At 46.4% G+C, this 22,437-nt stretch overlaps 1 protein-coding gene across 1 annotated transcript in view; it reads right to left on the bottom strand.

Moving 5' to 3' along the window:
* MYBL1 (MYB proto-oncogene like 1) overlaps positions 1-22,437 on the bottom strand; it is a 610,566-nt gene that overhangs the window by 264,952 nt on the left and 323,177 nt on the right. The window contains exon 9 of the mRNA XM_086965817.1: positions 10,347-10,580. Coding sequence (XP_086821943.1) covers positions 10,347-10,580 — 234 coding nt within the window. The remainder of the gene's footprint in view (positions 1-10,346; positions 10,581-22,437) is intronic.

Raw genomic sequence — 22,437 nt, forward strand, 5'->3', positions numbered from 1 at the left:
GTCATTAAGTCTTATGATATAGGTTTGGTGAATTATGCTGATGATACTCAGCTTATTCTATCCCTGGAGGGGGACCAGTCAAAACATTTAGGGCAATTTCCATGCCTGAATGAAGGACGTGGTACATTGGCTGAGAAACAACTCTCTGCAATTCAATGCAGTAAGACCGAGATTCTCTGTTGTGCTGGTGGGAAAGTGCCATACTCTCTTCCTACCCACTTCTGGCCCATCCCTTCTGACACAGTTGGTACACTATGAGACAGTTCGCAATTTGGGAATCTGTTTCAATGAGAAGTTGACACCGAAAAATCAAGTCAACAAGGCTGTTGAGAGCAATTAAGCGCTAATCAGGGTACTCTGGAAGATTCTCCCTATACTTCCGACACAGGCACGTGCAATGGTGGTGAGGAGTGTCATCAAGAGCAAGCTAGACTACTGCAATGCTTTAATGCGGGAGTCCCCCACATATCTAATTGACAGATTACAGAGAATTCAGACCGTGGCGGCCAAGCTGGTTCTGATGGATAAGCAATAAAGGTGGGAAGGATGGAGGGTAGTTTATGACTGAAATAATGATTCAGACAACGCTGACCCAGGACTACAAATAAGCAACCATTTCTTCTGCATCTTAGGATCTTCATTGATTTTAATAAATGTCAGTATAGAATGGCAAGCGAAAGGCCATAGGATACAACACCTATTGGTGAAATACTGAAGGGTATATCATCTATGATCTTTATGATAGACAAAAGAGAAACTTCATGGTTGCCTGAACAACTATTGAGTCAGACTTAGAATCCATATCAAAGCAATAATGATTTGGGAGTGAGTGTACTGAATTCCAGGTAGCATCTTTACAAATGTCTGTTACAGGTATATTTCTCAGCTAAGCTGTGGCCCGGGTGGAGTGACCCTTTGATTTAACAGGTAGACATTTGTTTGCTAATGAATACATAAAACAATGCATGCTTTTTTCCACCTGGAGACGGATTGTTTAGAAGTAGAAATACCCTAACGTATGTGGCTATAACTGATAGATTTGGTCTGCCTTATCATCGTGGTTATATCTTAACAGAAATAAAGGACTTGCACAACATCTCGAGAGTGTAAGGCATCTTCTGCTGGTGTTGATGGGTTGGGAAAGAAAGTCAGAAGGCTATTGGTTTGATTGATGTGGTGCTCAGAAACCTCTTTTCAAATGAATTAATGATTTGGTATCAAAACCCCTGTTAGCGAATAAGACTCTGTATGGTCCTTTCGATGAAGCATCTATTTTGCTAACTTATCATGCCGATGTAATAGCTATGAGAAAAGCCACCTTCTTTGATAGGTGCTGCAAAGAAGCCTTGTGAATAACCTTAAATGCCAGCTCATTAATTTGTTAGTACCAAAAGAACATGTTACTTACCTTCGGTAACGCTTTTTCTGGTAGATACAGTATCTGCCTGTGGATTCCTCACCTTGTGAATATCCCCGTGCGTCAGCAACATTCGGAAATTCTTTTTATAGCTTTGCGCCGACGTGGACTTGGACGTCATAGAGACACAGCATCGCTCGCGACTCCGCTGACGTCACCGATGCCTACAATAGGCCCACGCCGGCGTGATGACATCAGTTCCGCCCTTTTTTCCGTGCCTTCGAGGCACACGGACGGACCAATGACAGTAGATATATACACAGTATACATGGTACACAATAGTCAAGGTAACACACACAGTGTGAAGCAAATGCAGTTAAACATTTGAAATAACACATTTTCTTGACCATGAAGTGAATACATTACAGTAACTCTGGAATAGAAGAGTGGACAACGGGGAGGCGGGTGGGTCAGTGAGGAATCCACAGGCTGATACTGTATCTACCAGAAAAAGCGTTACCGAATGTAAGTAACTTGTTCTTCTGATAGATACATCTGCCAGTGGATTCCTCACCTTGTGAATAGAGTCCCACAGCAGTTCCCACTCCCGGAGGAGGGTGTCCACTCTTCTAAACCAGGAAGTCCTGGAGAACAGAGCGCGCAAAGTGACCTTCCCTCCTCACTTCGGCATCCAAGCAGTAATGCTTCGCGAAAGTGTGGAGGGAGGTCCAAGTTGCGGCCCTGCAAATATCCTCTACAGGCACACCTCTAGACAATGCTGACGTGGACGACTTGGCCCTTGTAGAATGAGCCCGTATACCCTCTGGTGGTTCCTTACCAGCCAAAGAGTAGCAGATCTTAATGCAGAGGACGATCCATCTTGACAATGTTCTTTTATGGACCGCTCTTCCTTTTTTACAACCAGCAAAAACCAATGAAGAGCTGGTCATTCATACGACAGTCTTTCGTTCTGTCCATGTATTAGCTTACCGCACTCTTAGGGTCTAGACGATGCAATCTCTCCTCCTCCTTGGAAGGGTGAGGGGGAGGATAAAAGGTAGGGAGGGTAATGGATTGTCCAAGGTGGAAAGGAGTGACCACCTTAGGGAGAAAAGCAGCCCTGGTCCTGAGAACCATTCGTTCAGCATGAATGGGGGCTTGGAACTAAGAGCTTGAAGCTCACTTACCCTCCTTACTGAGGTTATTGCAACTAGGAAGACTGTCTTTAGAGTCAAAAGCCTCATAGGACATTTGTGAAGGGGCTCAAAAGGAGCACCCATTAAAAAGGTCAAGACAAGATTTAAGTCCCACTGAGGCACAATAAAAGGAGTAGGAGGGAACTTATTTGTGAGGCCCTTCAGAAACCTTAAAACTACAGGAGACTTAAAAGGAGATGGCTGGTTTGGCAAGCAGAGAAAAGCCAACAGCGCTGAAAGATAGCCCTTAACTGTGGCAACAGCAAGCCCTTGTTGCGCCAGAGAGAGAGCAAACTGAAGAACATCAGATAAATGGGCTTTCAAAGGGTCAATAGATTTCTCTCCACACCATGCAACAAATGTTGACCATCTGTATGAATAGATGGACTTAGTGGAGTCACGTCTAGCTGATAAGATGACATCCACCACATCAGGTGGGAAAGAAAAGGAATTCAGGTTGCCCCGTTCAATCTCCAGGCATGAAGGTGTAATGTCTGGAGGTGGGGGTGTAGAACGTGCCCCTCCATCTGAGAGAGGAGGTCTGCCCTGAGAGAGAGACGGAGCGGCGGGTGAGAGGAGAGGTGGAGAAGATCTGTATACCACACCCTTCTTGACCAATCCGGGGCGATCAATATGACTTGGGCCCGGTCATGGCGAATCTCCCTCAGAACCCGAGGAATTAATGGTATGGGAGGAAACGCGTAAAGGAGTTGACTTCCCCAACTCAACTGAAACGCGTCCCCCAAGGCTCCTTGCATCGGATACTGGAGACTGCAGAATGACAGGAAGTGAGCATTCTCGTGAGTGGTGAACAGGTCCACCCGAGGAGTTCCCCACATCTGAAAGATGTCGCGAACTACCTCTGGATGGAGCCTCCACTTGTGGTCGGCCGAGAACTGCCGACTGAGATTGTCTGCACGAACGTTCACGACACGTTGCCATCAGACAAATCTGATGGTCCTGAATTCAGGACCAGAGCCGCAGTGCCTCCCTGCTGAGACACTGCAACCTCACGCCTCCCAGTTTGTTGATGTACCACATTGCGGTCGTGTTGTCCGTCAGGACTTGAACCGACTGACCGCGAAGGGAAGGGAAGCAGGCCTTGAGTGCCAAACGTATCGCCCGCAATTCCAGAAGGTTGATGTGAAGCAACCTTTCCTCTGGAGACCAAAGACCCTTGACCTCCAGATCCCCCAGATGAGCACCCCAACCTAGAGTGGATGCATCCGTTATAAATGTGGCCACCGGATAAGGCAGATGAAAAGGCTTCCCTTGAGACAGGTTGCCTTCCACGCCCCACCAAGACACATCCACTGCAGCTTCTCTGGAGATCCTCACTGACTCCCTGAGATCCCCGTTGTGTTGATACCACTGCCTGCGGAGACACCACTGGAGCGCCCTCATGTCCCAGCGTGCATGGTTGACCAACAGAATGCATGAAGCCATCAGACCGAGCAGGCGAAGGACCTTCAGGACTGGAACAACCGCTCCACTGTAAAATAAAGGAATCATTTCCTGTATGTCGCGAATCCTTTGAGGAGGAGGGAATGCACGACACACAGTTGTGTCCAGTACCGCACCTATGAACAGGTTGCGCTGGGAGGGCACCAAGTGAGACTTGGGTACATTTATTGAAAAAACCCAACCTGTACTACAACTGAGTGGTCTCCTGCAGATGTTGGAGCACTTTCTCAGGAGACTCTGCTTTGATCAGCCAGTCGTCCAAATAAGGGAATACCGGGATCCCCCGACCTTCTGAGATGTGCTGCCACCACCACCATCACATTGGTGAAGACTCGAGGCGCAGTAGTAATTCCAAAAGGAAGAACCGCAAACTGGTAGTGTTGTGACCCCACCGTAAAATGCAGATACTTACTGTGCGACTTCAGGATTGGTATGTGAAAATACGCATCCTGCAAGTCGAGAGAAACCATCCAGTCTTCTTCCAGCAGCGCTTGAAGAACCTGTGCAAGGGTGAGCATATTGAATTTCTACTGTTTCAGATAGAGATTCAAGATCCTGAGATCCAGGATTGGACGAAGTCTGCCATCCTTCTTGGGGATCAGGAAATACCTGGAGTAGCATCCCTGACCCCTTTCCTGCTCTGGGACCACCTCTATTGCACCCTTTCTTAACAGAGTCTGTACTTCCTCCTGTAGAAGTAACAGATGTTCCTCTGTGCAATAACCTTGGCAAGGAGGACAAATGGGAGGGATTACCCGGAAGGGAAGGGAATACCCATTTTCTACGAGATTGAGAACCCAAAGATCTGATGTAACCGATTCCCAATGCCGTAGAAAGTAGGTAAGCCGACCCCCCACCGGACCCACATGATCCTGAATGGCGGATCTAGGGCTGCTTTTCTGAGGCTGGGGGTTGGAAGAGAGGAAGGAGTCAGAAGCTTGACGTCCTCGAGGACGAGCCTTTTGCTTTCCCCTGTATGACCTATACAAGGTATTTTGCTGCTGCTGCTGTTGTTGCTGCTGACCTTGTCTATAGGTCCGAAATGAAGAGAGTCCAAATCCTCTGAACTTCCTGGTCGTTGAACCTCTTACTTGAAGACCCAGAGATTTAGCAGTTGCTCTGCTGTCTTTAAACCTCTCTAAGGCTGTATCTGCCTTCTTGCCAAAGAGTCCAACTCCATCAAATGGCATATCCAACAGTGCTGCCTGTACGTCTGCAGAAAAATCTGAGGATCTTAGCCAAGCTGACCTTCTTGTGGCTATCGCAGTGCCCATGATCCGTGCCACAGAACAGCAGTATCCAGACCGCTTTGGATAACTTGTCGTGCTGCTGCTTGAGTATCGGACAACACCTCCTCAAAGTCACCCCTGCAGGGATCTTAGGAACTAACGTGCGCATCGAGTCCATAAGTGCGTGCACATACCTTCCCATGAGACAGTTGGCATTTGTTGACTTTAACGCCATACTTGCGGAGGAGAATGTCTTCTTGGCCACTTGATCTTGCTTCTTAGCCTCCTTGTCACCAGGCACTTGGGGAAAAGCACCAACTGACTACTTAGAACACGCAGCCTGAATCACCAGGCTTTCAGGAGAAGGGTGAGATGTTAAAAAGGCAGGGTCTTCTGGTGCCACCCTATATCTCCTCGCCACACTTTTTGATACAGCAGGTGCAGAAAGCGGCTTTTTCCACACCTCCATAATGGGTTCAGTTAAAGCCTCATTAAATGGGAGTAACGGCTCCACTGCTGAGCTCGGTGAATGTAGTACTTCCGTCAGCAGATTTGACTTAAATTTAACAGTTGGTAATGTCAAATCTAAAAGACCTGCTGCTTTCCTCATCACCACATGATATGGCTGGACGTCCTTCGAAGGCGCATCTGGACCTGATGGTAATTCCCACTCTGGGGAAAAATCTAGGCCACTAGCATCAGCCAGCTCTTCGAAGCAATCCTCATCCAGCTCACCTTCCTCCATGTCTGGATGAGATTCTATGTACCTTCGTTCCTCCATGAGGCGTTGTGCTTCCCTCCTGGACCTCTCCTTTACACGTCTCGCAGCCGGATCCACCATCGACTCCGACGGAGCCGGAGCCGACATCGGTACCGAATCCGATGGCCCAGTTGGAAGCTCCAGAAGTCTGCTTGGAGCGGGCGACGCCGGTACTGGAGTCGACGACTTCGGCCGAGCCGGTGACGACCTCGGCGGTGACGACCTCGGCGGAGCCGAGTACTGCAACGGCGGAGTCGGGGCTGGCATGAACGGAGCCGGAGCATAAGAGTGTGTAACACCCAAATTGAATGCCAGTGGACCCATGGGACCCGAAGGCGCACCAGAGGGGTACCATGCCCTTGAGAATACGCCATACATAGCGTTCAGGAACACTGATGGGTCTTGGACTGGTGCAGGAAAAGGTGGATGAACAACCTCAGACCTTTCTCAAGGTGGGATCGAATCAGTCTCTTCTACATGCGCCGATTCTTCCTCTTCCACAGGGACTTCCTCCTCTTCCTCTCGAGCCGGTGACGGCGTCGGATTAGAAGCCGGAGCCGGAGATTGAACTTGCGACTCCGAAGGCGAGGCCTCCCATTCCCGATCCGAATTCTACTGCGGCGGGATCACCTTCGATCGAACCTTTTTGGGCGACCTCTACTTCGAGCCCGACTTCTCACCCGAATGACGTCGAGACTCATGCCTCCTTCTCTTGTGCTTCTTATGCGACCACGAAACATGGTCCGACGAGGACTTCGAAGACGATGCCTCTCGAGATCTTGATCTTGACTTCGACCTCGACTTCGTCCTCCTCGAGCGGGATCTTGAAGTCTTCCTACCCTTGTCGGCCTTCAGCTTCGCCACAAGAAGCTTGGCTTCCCTCTCTCGCAGGGCCTTTGGATTCATTTTTCGGCAAGATGAACATCCATCCACGTCGTGGTCGGAGCTTAAACACCAGATACAGTCCTGGTGCGGATCCGTTATGGACATCATCTTCCCACACTCACTGCAGGGCTTGAATCGGGTCTTCTTTGCCGACATTTTAGGGAGACAAAGAAGCAAGAAAACAAGAAAACAGGGAAAATAGTAACAGAGTTACCAAAAGCTACTGAGTATCCCGAAACCATTAGCGTCGACGACGCGGAAAAAAGGGAACTGATGTTATCACGCCGGCGTGGGCCTATTGTAGGCGTCGGTGAAGTCAGCGGAGTCGCGAGCGATGCCGTGTCTCTATGACGTCCAAGTCCACGTCGGTGCGAAGCTACAAAAAGAATTTCCGAATGTTGCTGACGCAAGGGGACATTCACAAGGTGAGGAATCCACTGGCAGATGTATCTATCAGAATTAACTCCTTTGGTACAGATGGCGATCTTTCTAAGACCTTTTAGAAAGTCTTTAAGGACCAGTCTTTTGAAGACAGAACTCTAATAAGGAAATTTTCTGTTTGCTGTAATAGTAGAGGGATGGACCTTAATCAATGCAAACTGCTGTTTCAACTAAACAGATGCTGCAAATGTGGTAGAAAGATTTTTTCACAGGTCATTAGGTTGTATGCTTTTTGCTAGCAGAATCTCTCACTTAAAAGAACAGCATGCCATGGTACCCGATAGAGGGAACTTAACTTCTTTTAATAAGTTCATGCATAATTGCGACAAATTCAGAAGTCCATATAGTCTGACCACATTCAATGACATTAGATTGTGGTGGAAGAGTTGCTCCTGAGATATGGTCAACAGACCCTGTTTGCAAGGCAACCTGTAAGTGACATTTGCAGCAGGTTCGAATACCACTATTGCCTGGGCCAGTCCTAAGCAATAACGATGAATAGTGCTTGGCAATTCCAGAGTTGCAGGATAACTGCAGGTATCAATAAAATTGAAGGAAAAGAGTAAAGCAATGTCTTTGATCAAGAAATTAAAAGAGCACTACCCAATGACCTTGGTTCCAGTATAGCTGGGATGAACAGTCGGGAAGTCCTTGAAAACCAGATGGACTCCAGCTGATGTGATACGAAGGTTCCTTCTTTGACAACTAGGCTTCCACTTCCAAAGAGCCACGGTGTGTTTGCCTTGCCAACCGTTGCATGCCTGAGACCACTGGTTGTCTAGACAGTGATGGAATGGTCTCATATGCAGCCTCACATCTGTAACAATGGAAATGAAAAAAACATGGACTAGGGAAGAGATTGATCATGAAGATGGACAGGTCGTTTTTCAAAGCGCATGATATTTTTCTTGGATTGAAAATACGCTCTGCCATAGGAAACACTTTTCCTTCTTTTGTGTATCAGTACTCCCAGATAAGAGATTACCCGAATCGTGTCGAGTTCTGCACATTGATTTGCAGTCTGAGATGGCAAAGCAGGGACTTTTTGGTGTTTAAATCTTGCTGAACCTTGTCTTAATTGTGGGCTTTTATCTGTCAATGGTCTAGGTCAGGATAGACTAATGTTCCTCCATGTCTTAAATGGACTGCAAAAACGGCATTGCACTTTTCAAAAGACGCGAGGAACTGACCCGAGACCAAAACTGATAGTATGCCGCTCCTACAATGAATCCCAGATTTCCTGTGTGCGTTTTGTACGTGAAAATATGTATCTTCGAGATCTATTGCACATATCCAGTTACCCTTTTTGAGGTGAGAGAAGATGGATTAGTTACTTACCTGTAATTCTAGTTCTCATCCAGGGGTATACTCATCAAAGTCATAATCTATGAATAATCCCTGCCCATGTGCGGGATCCCGGAGCATATAGAAAATACATATATATATACATATATATATATATATATGCATATGTGAAAACATATACATGCAGCCTAAAATATTTCCAAAATGGCAAAGATGCTGAAATTACATAGGTTTGCATAGTAGACATTGAATGCCTCAACTTCAAGCAGTGGTCCAGTAATGTGTACTAAAGCATTAATGACACTGGGGCTATCCACAAATGTTATTGCAATGCCAAACTATGGATTGTATCAACAGTGAGGGTTTATCCGTGGCTCTCTGGTGTACCTCGATGCCACTGGTAATGTCATATGCCTTAACCTCGAAGACTTCCAGGAATGGTGATGAAGATGCAGCCGAATCGTGGCCATCAACCCCTTTGAAGGAAAGCATCTTGGTGCTGAGGTTATGGTTATCGATGGCAAGCAGTTATATCAATGTTAAGAATGATGAGATGGAGGTCTTTTTTAACCTTTTTTGCATCTTCAGCCTAGGATCATTGGCTGTGGGGGTCATTTGAAGTACTTGTTGGTTTACCAATGGAACTGAAATGTTCCCTGGAAGACTAATCAGGCTTTTTCCTCTTCTCAGCGAATACTTTCTTTATCTTTAAGAGCTCTTTCAGAAATTTTCTGACAGAATTCACAGTTAAGTGAGAAGAGAGAAAGCCTGCCATACATACGCTCTGATGGTCTGAAGCAGCATTCTTCAAGCCACATGAGACATTTGAGGACTAAAAGTGGCATTTTGGGTTAAAAAAAAGATGCATCAGAATGGCGGAAAAAATGTTTAATGAACTTGTTTGTCTGTGAAGACGTCAAGTGAAAACCAGAAAATCAAGAACTTGTGAGAATTTTCTCTCACAAAGTGTATGAAACGTACCGAGTCACACAAGCTAGAGAACAGAACTGGCTCTATGGGGCTAACTGCCAGTACAAGGCATCATGAACACCAGAAGCCTCAGGAGCCCTAAAAGAGCAGTACATATTTTCAACTCTCTCATGCCAGCCAATATGGCTGTGTTTTGCTGGTCAATGAAGAATTTTACATAGAGGCTCCAATGTAGTCTGATTAAAAGGCACTTTTTCTCATTTTTGAAAGACCTGCAGTTTGGAAAACCTCTGCTACACAGGATTCCAGAAAGCAATAAGCAACAAAATAACATATTGTGTACTTCTCCCCCTGTGATGAATTGTGTAATAATGCTAAAGACATGTAATGTTGAGTAAGGATTAAAGGTCCCTGAACGCAGCAGAGAATTATGATATTCATGATTATCAATGAAAACCATACGATTCAGAATCCTTATTCTATTATCTGTGTTTCTATTTCCACTGCAATCAGCATATTCCTAGGGCTGCAGTGAGAGCTATGGCTTCAAATGTGTACGAGTTTGTTTTTCTAAAACCAGACCAGCTACACCATATAGGACCATACACCTTATTTTCTGGTCTATGTAGTTTACTCTATTAATGACAACACGTCAGAAGCACACCACATTTACCAAAGGTGTTCCCTCACACCTGCTTATTAAGGTGCACAAACATTCCAATGCTCTGCACGGTTCATTAAAAAACCTCATGAAAAAGTAAAAATGTTGGTAGACTTACGGCTTCAATAAGCTCCAACGTCTCCGCAAATTCAGGAATGGTTTGTAGAGAGGAAAAAACGGTATTTGCTTCAACAGCGAGGAATTTGCTTGGGGAGCCTTGCTGAGTACTTGTGCTGTTGGTCTCATCAACACTGTAAAATTCACTTGTTTGTTCCTCAAGGCTGTTTAAAGTATTTGACATGCTGTCTTCTATGAGGAAGCTTCCAGACCAGCTAGAAAAGCTACCAGATTGCTAGAAAACAGAAAGACAATTGATGTCGCTTTTACGACTACAGTTATTCCTGTATTACAATTGTGCGTTTGCATTTTGATATTTCTAATAACAGCTGCCTTTACATTATTAGCTAACAACCTATATATATATATGTTGTCCAAAGATCGTATTAAAATCATAAAGTAACTTGAGAATAAATGATTTTCCCATAGTTCATTATCCACGAACTTTGTGCTAAGGCTGGTTTCCACCACTTTGAATAGCTAGTTTGCAAGAGGGTGGTATTCCAATGGAAATGGTATATAAAAGTTACCAAATGGACTTCAGAAGCTATTATGATACCATACGATTTGTTCAGCGCTATGATACCAGGATGGGTCACATCCGCGCTAAAAAAACTCTTAAAAAAATAATGTAGGCAGAGAAACCTGGTTGTGCCACCTGGTAGTTTATTCTGAAAGATTTTGGTCAAAAGCAATAAAGAACAGGCAAGAATTGCTCTGTACCATGAACAATTACTTTCCAACTGCTGTATTCCATTATACTATGCACAGAATCAGAATTTAACACCCAGAGCACATTTGGGAGCAACTTTATGAACATGGTAGACAGAGGAATCTAAACCAGAGGCATCAGTAGTTTTGCACGTATGTTATGTGTATTTGTAAAGCACACTACCATTCACGAGGGTATCCTGGTGCTCTAAAGGTGTGTGTTCTTAGACCTGCTTATGGTCGATTAATTAATTGAAAATCCAGGTCTTCAGCTTCTTGCACAAGAAGAGAGGAGGTGTCTCATGTGTAGTGAGAGACGATTCCACGCTTTAGGAGCAATGTTCTATGTATGCATGGGATGTGTGCAGGTCCAGCAGAGCGGAGGTGTCTGGGTGGTTGATAGAAGGAGATGCAACTGTTCCGGTATGTAAGGTCTAATTTGGATAGGGCCCTTGAATGTGTGTGTAAGGAATTTGAAATGAGCACTCTTCGGTATACGGAGCCAGTGAAGCACCCTGGGGTATGGTGTGATGTGAGGTCTGTGTGGGAAGTTGAGGATGAGTCTGGCTGCAGAGTTCTGAATGCTTTGTAGTCTTCTAGTGAATTGCTTGGGGATCCCATTACTTCTGTTTTGATGGCGTTGAGCTAGAGACAGTTGGCTTTCATCCAGTTAGCGACCTCAGCCATGCAGACAACAGAGGGTGGCATCGCCTAGAGCAGCACTGCACCACGCCACTATCTTCCCCTTGAACCTCAGTGGCTGGGAGGTGATCAGAGGCCTTCTCCTGTCTGGACTTGGTAGAGGACTGGCCAGAAAGTGGGAGCAGCCTCGGGGCGGGTGGTGCGGCTCTAGACACTTGTGGCCCAGCTAGGTTCCCCAATGGGGTCTGGCACCCATTACCGCACTTCCAATTACACCGTTGACGCCACTGTCTTAAATGCGACTGGGGATGCGACCCTCGCAGGGCTTGGTGATTGCGCTGTGTCTGGGCCCTGCTAAAGACACCTGCAATACTGCCTGGCTGGTGACCCTGGCAGGGACACGGGAGCCAGCTCTGTCTGGCTGTTTTTTTCTTGGATTTGCTTTCACCGCCTTGCCGGTGCTGTGCCTCGTGGAGGGTGGGTGAGGCCCAAGGGTCACATCAAGCTCAGGCCCCCACCATTACTGGTGACATTGGTGAGCTCTTCTGAAAGAGGCAGCTGCCCTGAGATGGGCTACGGATGCACGCTCTTTCACACTGGGCTACAATAGTTAAGCACATGGGAAGCAAATGAAGCCATGATCTATAAAACACAGCCTCCTGCTGACTGTTGATACACACCAGTCGGATATCAGGGTACCTAACAAACGTTTCACTCGCGCCTGGGTTTCCTCGCTGGCACAGGCTCAATTGGCTACCCTCCCACCCCACTGCCTTGTTGCCCATACTTGCATTGAGTTGTATAGAGCGGGACCCCTCATTCCCTCTTGGCGTTTGTTGATGGCACTGAGGCCTACCTAGAAGCTTTCCCCCTTCTCCCTTCTATTAATCTGGAGATAGCCTTTAAACCACCAGACTTGACCTGTTTGTGAGATTGCGGGTGTGGGGGTATGACACCATTGGCTGCCTACCACTGTGCCTCTGAACATAGGGCCTGGTGTCATAGGGCAGCAAGAACTGCGGGGCTGCAACACCCCCAACGCATGCAAAGGTGTCTGCAAGGAGGTTCATCTGGAGTTTGACATAGGGGCAGTCTGCTGTCACTGAGCCCCCACATATGACCAGCAACATTAATCATATGCAGGTGGCTGCTCGTGCTGTGGAACCACAACATTTCTTCCAGTGCACACACGCGAGCTCCACATCAGGCTGCACTCTCTAAGCTCTATGACTGGCACGCCTACTGGGTGCCCCCCTAGGTTGCTTGTGCTGCAGCACCACCACATAACATACTAATGCGCACACAAGCAGGCCCATTTCGACGCCGGTTCCACATGGATTCTGACACCAACAGCTAGAGCATCACAGGTGCCCTTTCTTTGCGCTAATCGAGGACCCTTGTGTACTGCTGACACACCCCATGGGCATTGGGTAATAAAGCTGGGCCTGAGTGCAGGGAACACTAAGCACATCACACCCAGCTTTGGCCCCCGAAAAGCTTGACACAAATCAGCTGGCCATGAGACGCCTCAGCTCGGGAGTCCAACAAGCAACACCACGCCAAGCATCAGCTCTGAGGAAGCCATCTGGAGATCTTGAAGCTGCGGAGCCTACAAACTCATCTCTGTCACTGAGCAACTAACTAGAGACAGTGCTACAGGCGGTGGGGAAGATTGGAGCAACACTCAAGCAAACATTCACATAACTTCAAAATAGAATTGATAAAGCAACCGCACACGTCACATTGCTCCATGCCGACCACTGGAAATGGCAGACAAAGTACATAATGTTGAGCAGACATTAGCCAAGTTTCGACGGGCAACTCGTGCATCGGACTACTTATTGCAGGCCCTGGTTGACCGTGTATACACCCTCCAGATGCCAATCCCAGGTTTTTTTCCCCCGTCTGCTAAATTACTGGGATTGTGATTCTATTTTGCGCAAGGCGCGCAAGCTACGGGACATCAAGGTGGATAATGCCCCAGCCATGCGCTTTCCTAACTATATCATGCTGGTGCGGCAGCAGAGGAGGTCCTTTCTGGCTGTTAAGTGCCGATTTCGTGAGTTGGACATTTGTTATTCGCACTTGGATTTAAAACACCATTACATCTCACTATACCACACGATCAGACGCTAGCCAGGGCAGCATTGACGCATTCTTCTCCATGATCCAACTGCCCATTACACCTGAACAGTGGGAGAAACTCGATAAACACATTGCTCTCACTGAAACAGAGGAGGCCATCAGGGCCCTAGCGATGGGTAAATCCCCACGTTCGGATAGCCTACTGGTCAAGTACTACAAAGCATATGACTCTTTGCTAGCCTCTCAACTACATGCCGTTAACGGAGAGGCCCGTCTGCTTCCTGCCTTCCTGAGTCCATGTATCAGGCTTTTCTTATCTCCTAACCCAAACCAGACAGGGACCCCACATCCCTGGGCTCCTACAGACTCTTGGCTCTATACAATACAGACTATAAAAAAATACTGGCCAAAGTTCTAGCAGACCGTCTGGCAACGATGGTCCTGTCATTATTCCACCCTGACCAGGTTTGTCCCGGCTCACAATACCTCCTTAAACCTGCAACTCTTCTTTTGTGTCCTTAAATATTTAGTGCATCGATGATCACACTCCGAGTGCCTCGTACTAGCATTCGATTTCCTTGAATGGACATTTTCATTTGTATCGGGAGTTGCTTTCTCCGCTTAATTTGGCTGCTCTACATGCAACCGCTCGCTAGAGTCAAAAAAGATTCAATATATCGGACCCAATCCCAATACGCAGGGCACCCATCCAGAATGCCCACTCTCCCCATTATTTTTCTCTGTAGCCATTGAACTACATTCTGCGTCAAGCCGAACCCAGGGTGTGGACTGGGGCATAACTATGGGGGGCACCAAATATGTGATTTACCTCTATATGGATGATGTTCCCCTGTACATTCACGACATGCATTTGGTTACTGGTGCTTCAGCCCACACGCTCAACCGCTTTGAGTCTCTTTCTGGTTTGAAGGTAAAATGGGCTAAATCGTACCCGTTTCCCTTCACTCCCACATACCCTGATTCCTCCTTTGTCCTTATTGGAGTCCCCATAACATGGCAGCCTGACTCTTTTCAATATTTGGGAATCAGGGTGAATTATCAGCCAGCCGACTTGTTTGATGATAACCCTGTGAGGCTACAACAGCCATCAGATCCCAGATGTCCTTCTGGCGCATGATCCTGCCGTCTGTCATGGGCCGCATAGACCTTCTCAAAATGGTGCTTTTTTCCCGGTTGCTCCTATTATTTCACCAACCTACCTCTCTACATCACACCACCTTCTTTCGCTCTTTTGAGGAAATCATGAGAGTTCATTTGGAGTAACTCGCACAACAGGGTGGCATTGTCAAAACTATATTTACCTACTGACCAGAGTGGGCTTGCAGTGCCGAACCTGGAACAGTATTATCTTGCCTCTCAGCTCCAATGGGTGGCCAGTGGTTGGCAGGTTTACATTTGCCAGACACTGCCACGCTGTCGCAGGCCTGGACTCTCCCAGCGATCCTCTGACTATCACCTCTGCACCCGTCTGAAACCGCTAGAACCACTGATTTTCAACGTTGTGCATCGCTGTTATCGTCAGAGTTTTTATCTCACCCGATCCGTGATTCCCTATGCACCTGCATTACCTCTGCTTGGCAGGCCTAGAGGCTGCGCCACCACTACCACGACTGCAGAGCTCTCAGCCTGGCTGGAGGCTGGCTTGCACATCCTGGGGGACCTATACCGGGATAGAGTCCTTATGCTCTATGGCACACTAGTGGAGGAGGAGGAGGAGGAGGAGGACCTACCCCAAGGTAATTTCTTCTGTACAACTCATTACTTGTGGCTTTAGGTGCCAAATGGGGTGATATGATGCAGGAATATTCAATGCACCTTGCATGTTATGGGGACGGGCAGGCACATCACACGCAGGTTTGCAGATTTGCTGCACCTCAACACTGCGACACCGCTTTTACCTTTGCGAAGCCACTAGGGGGAGGATCTGACTTGTCTGTGTACAGACAAAGAGTGGGCTGCCATATGAGAGAGCCCAGTTCGAGTCCCTCGCAATGGTAACTTTCAATATTACAATGTACCAAAGGACTTACCTCACTCCTGCCAAATTTAACCGTTACTTTCAACGCACCGACGCTGCTTGTCCCAGATGTCACCTGCCTGATGCTGACCTCCTTCATATGTTTTGGGCCTGTCCAATCCTCACTATTTACTTGAGGGGCGGTTGGGGGAGACGATCCAATTATCTGCCTGCGTAGGGTGCACAGTGATGTACACACGGGAAGTATGTATCTTGGGTCCTTTACTCGATTTGGGCATGATGACAGCTAATTGCCTTTTCAAAAGGTGCTGGAGGTCAACAGAACCTCCGCCCCTGGTGGCCTGGAGGCAGTTGCTCCTGTTGTGGGCTAAGGTCGCGAGCGTTGCGTTACATAGAGAGGATGAATTAGAGATATGTATATTCCCTACAGCTACCAACTGGGACACTATACTGCATGATTTTCAAACCAAGCTGCACACTGATTCAGACCCTCCACCCCCCGCCATGGGAGAAGGCGAGGCAGACGTGGAGACCGGACAACTTAGTCCACATAAAACATACAATGTGTTGATGGGCACTTAAATGCTTAGCCTGCACCTCAATTAAGGTTTGCTGGGTCGATTGTTGGGAACAAGGGTACCATTGACTAATACGAGTGCTTGATTGGGGCGGGGGAATTTACTTAGGGCTATTTATTTAGTTTATTGTCCCCCTTAGCTATTGATTTTGTAACACATTTGTACCTTTGCTAATATTACACATCCTGGACCCTACAGTTGGCCCCACACGAACAGTCAACCATGAAGCCTATGCGCTGAGGTGTAAGCGCACAGTATTCTCCATGTATCACCAGGTGCCTGTTTAACTGTTAACAACATTAGATATGTTACTACACCATCCGAAGCATAATAAAGCTGCCCAACGTTTTACATGCTGTACCCATGTCTGAATGGCACTGTATATTGACCTGCTTTGTCAACCCCTTACCCTTGTTTAAAATTCAATAGATTCAAAGAGATCACAAAAAAAATGAAGTTGCATTGGTAGGACTTTGGAAAAAAAATATAAGGACTATTGGTTCATTCAGGTCAAACTCTGATGGGACTTTAGGGATACATTGAGGGTTGGTTCTCAAAATGACCCTGTCATACGTAAATTGCACATATGGTTCCTTTATAGAGAAAGTTTGGATCTCACTAAGTAACCTGGAAAAGGTTAGTCAATAATAATGCCATTTTCCAGGATAGGTGTTTGAGATCTGCTTTACGAATAGGTTCAAACAAGCCCTTCATCAACTTAGAGAGGACTGTGTTTAGTTGCCAAAAAAAATTGTGTTCTCTTTTTTCACTTGAGGATAAGTCCTGAAAAGCCCCTTCACAAACTACTTAACTGTCTACTAGAACAGGGCAACAATTGGCCAGACTATCTTCTAAAGCACAAAACTGCCACAAAGTGAACTTTGACAGAAGTATGAGAAAGGCCCATACATGCTAGGAGCAACAAATGTGGCAGTATTTGTTCTGGCGAAGATGAAAAAAGGCAAACGTCATTCTGAGAGCACTAAATACAAAAACAAGTACTTTCCGCTTTATAGGCTGCATTAGGTGTTTCAGCTCTGGCCTTTGCTAAGACCTTTATGCAATCCTCTAAAATATTTAAGAGATGGAACGCATTGTGTTCAGAACCCAGACCAATATATTTAGAAAGCCCAGTGTTGGATAAATAATTTGGCCTTCAATCGTTGTTAAAAGACCAGACACTTGTCTGAGCGGGAAATGCTGGTGTTTGTAGAATTAGGTCTGTGTAATAATACTGTCTTGGACACACAGTGGTTACTGGGATAATGTAACATGGTTCTCTTCTCATTTTGTTAAGTAATCTGGGAATTAGTGGAAGATAATACATAAGCAAATATTCCTGTCCAGGCTATCTGGAAGGCATTTACCCATGATCATTCTTGTGGATATCTTCTGGGGTAGAAGCGGCATTTGTGATTGAGATGTGTCACAACACGTCTAGATTTCGACTTCCCAAGTTTCGAAAAATGTGCGATGTTGACATTGATCCAAATCCCACTTAAGGCACTCTCTCGATGTTCTGTTCACTGTGTCTGCCCATTGTTTGTTAATTCCAGGGACATGTTAGAGAAATCTGGTGTTGAAGAACCAATTTCTGTATCTTTCAGGCTTCCCAAAACAACACAATACCAAAGGGGATGATGGACGGAGCGCTGGAGCAAATCAAACATTCACACCCAGTCAACTGATCTGGGTTTAATCCATCATCATTCTTTAGCTCATTCTACCACCCCAGTTTAGACATGGCCATAAGCAAATCAGTCTGACCCTGTGCCTCATGGGAACAGTCCAGCCCGAACTGCCAAGCCATGTCTTCCCTGGACCGTAAACAAGCATCCTGGGACCGTTTCTGGCTAATCAGCCATAATCAGCCAGGCTAGCTTGAATCCAGTAGCAAAGTGAGCAAGGAACCCACGTCTGGGCATACACTGCCAACTTAGGGCGAACACAGCGATACCAAAGGGGATGATGGACGGAGCACTGGAGCAAATCAAACACTCGCCCCCAGACAACTGATCTGGATTTAATCCATCATCATTCTTTAGCTCACTCCAACACCCCAGTTCAGACATGGCCATATGCAAATCAGTCTGACCCTAAACAAGAGGCGTGACTTAATTTCTCCTTGCTTGGTCAGGTAAGTACATCGTTGTCGTGAGCTCTGTATGAAGTAGCACTGATGAGCACTTTATTTTTCGGAGAAACAATGAAGTCCTAGGGTAACAGCACTTTGCTCTAAAAGATTGATATGCATTTTGGTTTCCTGAGACAATCATTTTCCATGGACTTTAAAGTCCTCTAAATGAGCTTGCCATTCTATTAGGGACGTATCTGTGGTCCTTACAAATTGAGGCAGTGACTATAGAAATGTTTAGCCTAATGAGTTTTTGTTTTCTTGCATCTGCCAAGGCATGGAAGGTCTCTTTCTGAATGGCGCCCTTCAAAAGGTCCTTTGCTTTGAGTCTACTGTGTGTCTATCACATCCTGAAATGGACTCATGCGTAGCAAACAGCGGGGAATTAGGAGAATGCAGACATCAGTTCCAGAAATGATTTGGATAGTCAAAATGAACCACTTTCTTTTCCAGAGAGAAGTGGCTACATTGGTTAGTCTCAACATCCTTTCTTTCATAGGGAAGGCTTTGCATGAGAATGTGTCCAAAATTGCCCCTAGAAAGTTTTTTTTTTCTGATGTCTTGCCTCTTGAAGGTAAGATTTTTCCTTGCTTAGTTTTAGAGCTGGGTGTCTGAACAATTGAAGACAGGTTTTTGTGGATTAATTTGCATTGTGATATGAAGGACTTTTTATAAGCTAGCCGTCAGAGTATGGGAAAATCTCAGGGCTCAAAAAATCTGCTCGCATTTGTGAGATAAATTTAATGAGGGCGAGCTATTTTTAGGTCCTACTCACCCTTTCTGGCGAGTAGGAATACAAACTAACTTTTGTCCCCTGTCTCTGAAAATGGAGCAAATGTGACAGGATAACAAGATTTAAAGGCCTTTTTATGCTCACAAAGGGATTGAGCAATAAAGATACCTTAAATCTTGTTATCTTGTCACATTTGCTCCGCTTTCAGAGACTGATATCAAGTAGGTTGCAGTTAGGTCGAGGAGATTTTTCAAGGTACTAGACCTGCAGGACTAGTACCATTTTAGGGATTTTTCGAGCCCTGAATCTGATGCCCCTTCCTGCTCAGCAAAGTTGCGACTGGGGCCATGCTCTAGGTGAATATTCAAGAAACGGCCTTGAGAACAAAGGGTACAACTCTGAATTGGTAATGGTATCCAGCGACCTCAAACCTTAAATATTTTTTATGTTTGGGATGAACGGAGGTATGAAAATAAGGATCTTGGAGATCTAGGGATGCCACAAAGTCTATTTAGTTTAGTAATTGGAGCATTTCCTGCAGCGTACCCATTCAAAATGAATGTTTCATTTACCAGCAGTAAATAGAGTATTTGTCTTTACTGTCCTGGTTTTTTCTTAATAAAAAAGAAAACAGAATAGAGACCTGTGTTTCGATGGGTCTAGAGAACCTCTTCATTTGCTTCTTTCTAGAGGAGCAAGATAATCTCCAATTTTAACAGATAAAAAATTTGGATGTGACCTCCAGGGAGTTGGATTTCTAGGGAGTTTCTGGATAAATTCTAAGATGGGGCCATGCTGAATTAGATCCAACAACCACCAATTTGTGGTAATAGATTTTCAGTTGTAGCCATTGGAGACTCTTCAGACTACACCTGACATTGAGAAAAAGGTGCCTAGCGCCTGAAAGACATCATTGATGCCTGGATGAGTCTTGTTCTCTGTTCGGAGCCGTGGATATCAGATGTAGAGGCTGACTTGAGTAGGCTGCAGTCGGTGGTGGTCTGTACTGCTTTTGGTAGTACTGCTGAAGGTATAGCTGTTGGGGTTTAAAGTAGGACTGGTATCGGTAGGATTGGACGTTTTCACTGTAAGAGAATTGACCTCTTCCTCTAGCACCACGAAAGGGTTAAAAGCAGCACTGCTGTAAAACCCCTAAAGATCTTGCTTTCTCTGTATCAGATGTTATGGACTTGAGAACCTCATCTACATGTTTGCTAAACAGAGCATCTCCTTCGTAAGGCATGTCCAATACTGTAGCCTGAACCTCGTGTTGTAAAGATGTTGACTAGAGCCATCCTTGCCTCCTCAAAACAGCCCCTATAGCAAGCTGCTGATAGATGGTAGAGGAAACATCCATTGCCGTGTCCATGATTTCGGCAGATGTTCTTGCGCCATCTTGTATTATTGCTCTTGCATTATTCATTTTGCTGTCTGGTAGGAACTCTAAATAAACTCCTTAACTGTACCACATTTACCTGCCAGTGGCAGTCGCCATAGCAGAAAAATCTTTTGCCCACTGTATCCAGAAGTATACTTTTGTCAGGAAAAACAGAACAGGGTGTTGGAGGGTTTCTTAAATGACTCTCGGTAGCCATAGCATATGAAGGTGGGTGCCCAATAATATAAGCTATAGAATTGTCTGGGGCCTTTTACTTTTCGTCCAAGCGTGGCAAAACAGCAGCCACTATTGCTGTTTTCTTCATTGCCTGCAGGCCCTCTGACCACATGTGGTCGATTATGGGTATTTCTTTAACTGACTCGCGTGCCGGATCCTTGAAATCGTAGAGAAAGCAGTGTGCCTGCTTTATGGGAATGGGAACATAAAAACCTCTTAGAAGCTCTCTTCAAAAGAGCATGGAACCTACCAATGTGATCCGAAGGGGAGCTACTTGCCAGGGAAGTTGGTGGGGATGATAGCAGTGCCACATATTCATAACATTCCTGCCAGCATCAGTTGGTTACAGAAGTTATTTCACACTTCTCCGGTTCATCCTCATCAGAATAAACATCCTGGATTGTTGTAGATGGGAGTGTTGCACAAGTTACTACTTGTGTAACGATATATCTGTAAGAGACATTAGTTAGTGATAGATTCCTTACCTTAGAATATCCCCAGGCGTCAGACTGGATCCGGAAACTTTTGCGTAGCAATACCCCTCCGCGTCCGTCGTCGGCGTCGTGAGCGCCGGGATGACGTCGTCGGAGTACTTAGACGGCGCCCATGCGTGCTGACGTCAGTTCTGACACACAGCTTTTCCGCGCCAGATACGCAGAGCCATGATAGAACTAACACTGGTGCCATGAAACTAGGGCCCTGAAAGGGGATGACCTTAACCCTAGATATCGGTTCGCAGAACGGGGAGGATGGGTGGGTCGGTAAGGAATCTATCACTAACTAATGTCTCTTACAGATATATCGTTACACAAGTAGTAACTTGTGCATCTGAAAGAGACACGTTAGTGATAGATTCCTTACCTTAGAATAGATACCCCAGCAATACCAACCCCGGTGGTGGGTCTGCGAACCAATATCACACCAGAAAGTCCTGGAGGACGGAACAGCCAAAGAAGCCATCCCTCCGGACTTGACTGTCCAGGCAGTAGTGTCTTGCGAATGTGTGCAGCGAGGCCCACGTGGCTGCCTGACAGATGTCCTGCAGGGGGACACCTCGGCCCAGGGCAGTTGTCATTGCCGTGGCCCGAGTGGAGTGAGCCCGCAATCCAGCCGGGGGCTCCTTCCTCGCCATGGAGTAACATGCTTGGATACACAAGATGATCCACCTAGAGATGGTCCTCTTGTGCACAGCCTTACCCTTCTTCGCGCCCACGTAACCAACGAAGAGTTGGTCATCCACCCGGAATTGGCGTGTGCGATCTAGGTAGTAGGAGAGCGCACGTTTTGGATCCAGACGGTGGAGCCTCTCTTCCTCTTTCGAGGGATGCGGAGGCGGAAAGAAAGTGGGCAAGGTAATGGACTGCCCGATGTGGAAGGCCGTGACAACCTTGGGCAGAAAGGAAGGTCGTGTACGTAACACCACCTTGTCAGGATGAACAGACAGGAAAGGTGGAGAAGAAGAAAGAGACTGGAGCTCACTTACTCTCCTGGCAGAGGTGATGGCAACCAGGAAGGCAGTCTTCAGAGTAAGGAGACGAAGAGGACAGTTATGCAGTGGCTCAAAGGGAGCACACATCAGATAAGTGAGAACAAGA

The sequence above is a fragment of the Lissotriton vulgaris genome, chromosome 4_1 (assembly GCF_964263255.1).
Source record: "Lissotriton vulgaris chromosome 4_1, aLisVul1.2, whole genome shotgun sequence".
NCBI classification, from domain to species: Eukaryota; Metazoa; Chordata; class Amphibia; order Caudata; family Salamandridae; genus Lissotriton; species Lissotriton vulgaris.